Below are 3251 nucleotides of genomic sequence, written 5' to 3'. Positions count from 1 at the left end.
TGCTAACTAAAGAGTAATAATGCTAACTAATGGCTAATGATGCTAACTAATGAATGGTAATACCAACTAATGAGTAGTAATGCCAACTAACTAGAAGTAATGCTAACTAATGGCTAATGATGCTAACTAATGAGTGGTAATACCAACTAATGAGTAGTAATGCCAACTAACTAGAAGTAATGCTAACTAATGAGCAGTAATACCAACAAGTGAGTAATAATGAGGTAGATTATTTAGGTGTTACCAGACAGAGCTGGAAATGGTAAACAGGATAAAAGCCCTCCATATAGAGAAGGAAAATATAGTCCTGTCTGAGCAAACTTGAGCTTCACCTACTTTCATCCTACAGTTTGTTTGATAAACCCTAACAGCAGCTTAAAAGGAAAAGGTGTGATTAGGTCATGATAAATCCCTTTTATCGCCATCATCACAGCCACAGCTTATAGGGATGGAAGCCGAGATCAACCTGAAGCCACATCACAGGCAAATATCAAAGCACATACGTCTTTACGTAGGAAGGAAGGTGCTGATAGCTGCACCAATTATCTTCACCAATAGCTCAGAGGAGGAATACATGTGGAAGAGCACAGATTCAGTCTGAGAGCAACAAAAACAACTTTGTCCCTCCATGTTGACTTTGCTTTTATATAACCCAACAGCTGTGATCATCTGAGGAAGAAAAAAAACAACCCAGGTGGATCTTATGATCTCCCTGTAAATGAGTGGAAGTATGAAGGAAGTAGGGTTTATTTTCAGTTGGCCCTTGGCATTCAATAAAGTGAATGGTTTACCTGGTTCTCAAACAGAAGCAGAGTTACAGCAGGTCAGACCTGGATCAATGGAGCTCAGCAGAGTGACTGCTGTCCTAAAGGCCCAGTGTCCTCCATGAGCTGGAAGACATCTGATTTAAATGTATGCATTGAAAAGGCTGCTGCAGAACATGGTGTGAGTCTGAGGCAGGGGTGGAGCTAGATGGGGGGCCAGGGGAGGCCATGGTCACCCTTAGCCAATCATTGGCCACCACTGTGGCCACCCCTACCATTTATTTCCCTCTAATACAGATTGTGGCAAAACATTTACATTTTTCATATATTAACAACAAAAATACTGGTTAATTATGAAGATCAATACACTAACATCAAAGATGATAAATACAGATTTCATTCTCTTTACAGAAATAGAGTTTCTGTTTTATGGGGTAAAGTCAAAATGATGTGTCTCTGCAAGTCATCTGGGAGTCTTCAGTGAAATCATAGATAAATAACTATTTTAATTAAAAAAAACATATTAAATTATCAATTTACGTAGACATTAGTACTTTTAAATATCAACTTTATGCAGAATAATTAATGATAAAGGTAGGTAAGTAATGAAAATGAAAAAGATGTTCTCCCCAGAACTCAAACCTGAAAGGATTTTATCCACTATACCTTTTATATAGAAAGTATGGATATTTGGATATAGTCCTCTATTTGTTAGCTATTTTGTCTTTATTTAGAAAATATGGAGGTTTTGCTCGTTAATTTTCCTTTTGGAACAGTAGAGATTGACCCTGAGGTTTTGGTGTCTATCTACTTTTGGCCACCCCTCAGTGTTCATTGGTTATTGCCTGGCCACCCATATTAAAATTTCCTGGCAACACCTCGGGTCTGAGGAGAGAATGCAGCCGTTTACCATCAGGTGTGTTAAAACATGGTGGACCATAAGCACTGGGGCCATGGGTGGTTCTAGACAGGGGCCAACAGGGGCCAGTGCCCCTGTGGATCATGTCCTGGCCCCTGTACCGAAGACCTAACACTGGATCTGCGCTGGAACAGACATGGTTACCGATAGGTCCTTTGGATCTATTTCTTTAATAAATTCTGTTTTACTAACTATTTAAAATGAATAAGGTAATAGCTTCAGTGGTACTGAAATAGAATCCCAGGTTTCATCTGCTAAATTATTTTTTCAAAACAAATAAAAAATACACATTTTTGCAGCTGAATTTATCTGGTTTTTCTTGAGTTCTAATTCAGATTTTACAGAAATTATCATTTAAATTAAGTCAAAAAAATGTAAAATTCCTAAATTATGAATGTACATTGACGTAATAAGACATATAATTTTAATTAAACCTAATTGAATAAAAAAAATTATTTTCATGCAGCTCTCTTAATATATCTGAATCCCTTTTCTGGGCCCCAATGAAAACAATGCTGGCCCCCTGGTACATTTGGTCTAGAACCGCCACTGACTGTGACATTTTTTATCCTTAGATGAACTAAAAGTGGAGAAAAGCAGCTTAAGTCGAAATCAAAACAGTTATAAACTACAATAAATGTTCAACAGACTATTAGGAAGTCTGGCTGCTTGGAAGGAAGATCAGAAGCTCCCTGAGATGTTTGCACAGCCCCATAAATAAGAGGAAAGTATATAAATGACCAGCAAAAGTTCCTCTGCTCACCTTTTTCTTTTTCTGGTCCTCATGGTGGTAAAGGGGCATTTGCAGAAAGTCGTCTTCGCAGCAGATGAAGCTCACCGTGCATCCCATCCGAGCACAGCCGCAGCGCACACTTCTTCCACAGACCCATTCACCAGAGCTTCCTCCCTGCAGCTGTTTGCAGAGCAATCAGGGCTTCATTCCGGGAAAACCCTCCTCTGTCTGCAGGAGCTCCCCGGCATCACTGCGCTGTTGAACCGAAACGTTTCCAGGTGTTTCTGCAGCAGCTTTGGGACACTGGGAGAACAAACAGGTAGTCTGCTCTGCAGCCTGAAGCTTTAACACTCACCTTTACGTCTGCCCTGACAAACCGCTCTCTGATTGGTTCCTCTTGCTGTCACTTAAATTGAAGCGCACATGTTGAAAAAACCCTAAATACATGTCAAATTATAAAAAGAAGATCGTTAAACTTGTCTAAAAGCTGCTGAATAAAACTATTATTATCTTTATGTGAAACAATTGAGCTGCGTTTGTTTGTCTGAAGTCAGAAGAGAACAGAAACGCTGAGGTTAAACTTCATTTAAGCAACAACACCGCCCCCTGCTGTTTGTTTGTTAAAATGCAAGGGCATACCCTCTACTTTATTACGGTATGGACACCTGCTCAGGTGCGTCCTGACGTAATTAGCGAGTGAGCCAATCACATGTGAGCAAATTAATGCTTTTAGGCATCTAGCTGTGATGAAAGATGAAAGGAAGATAAAAGAATAACATGGACAGATAAATGTAAACAATACTAACTATTACGGTGTGTTCAGCAGGAAGAAGCT

The 3251-nt window shown here is 39.4% G+C and overlaps 1 protein-coding gene across 2 annotated transcripts in view; it reads right to left on the bottom strand.

The window, feature by feature from the left end:
• The window catches only part of LOC107086212 (tensin-1-like), a 204983-nt gene extending 202138 nt beyond the window's left edge, over positions 1 to 2845 (bottom strand). Inside the window, exon 1 of one of the 2 annotated variants that reach the window (XM_015377001.1) lies at positions 2447 to 2845. In XM_015377001.1, coding sequence (XP_015232487.1) covers positions 2447 to 2533 — 87 coding nt within the window. In that variant the 5' untranslated portion in view covers positions 2534 to 2845. The remainder of the gene's footprint in view (positions 1 to 2446) is intronic. The other variant, XM_015377011.1, reaches the window with a different exon arrangement.
• Between the last annotated feature and the right edge of the window lie 406 nt (positions 2846 to 3251).

This window comes from Cyprinodon variegatus, unplaced genomic scaffold (genome assembly GCF_000732505.1).
Source record: "Cyprinodon variegatus isolate N-32 unplaced genomic scaffold, C_variegatus-1.0 Scaffold145, whole genome shotgun sequence".
NCBI lineage: Eukaryota > Metazoa > Chordata > Actinopteri > Cyprinodontiformes > Cyprinodontidae > Cyprinodon > Cyprinodon variegatus.
Note: the sequence above shows the minus strand (reverse complement) of the source record. Positions and strands in the feature narration are given on the sequence as shown.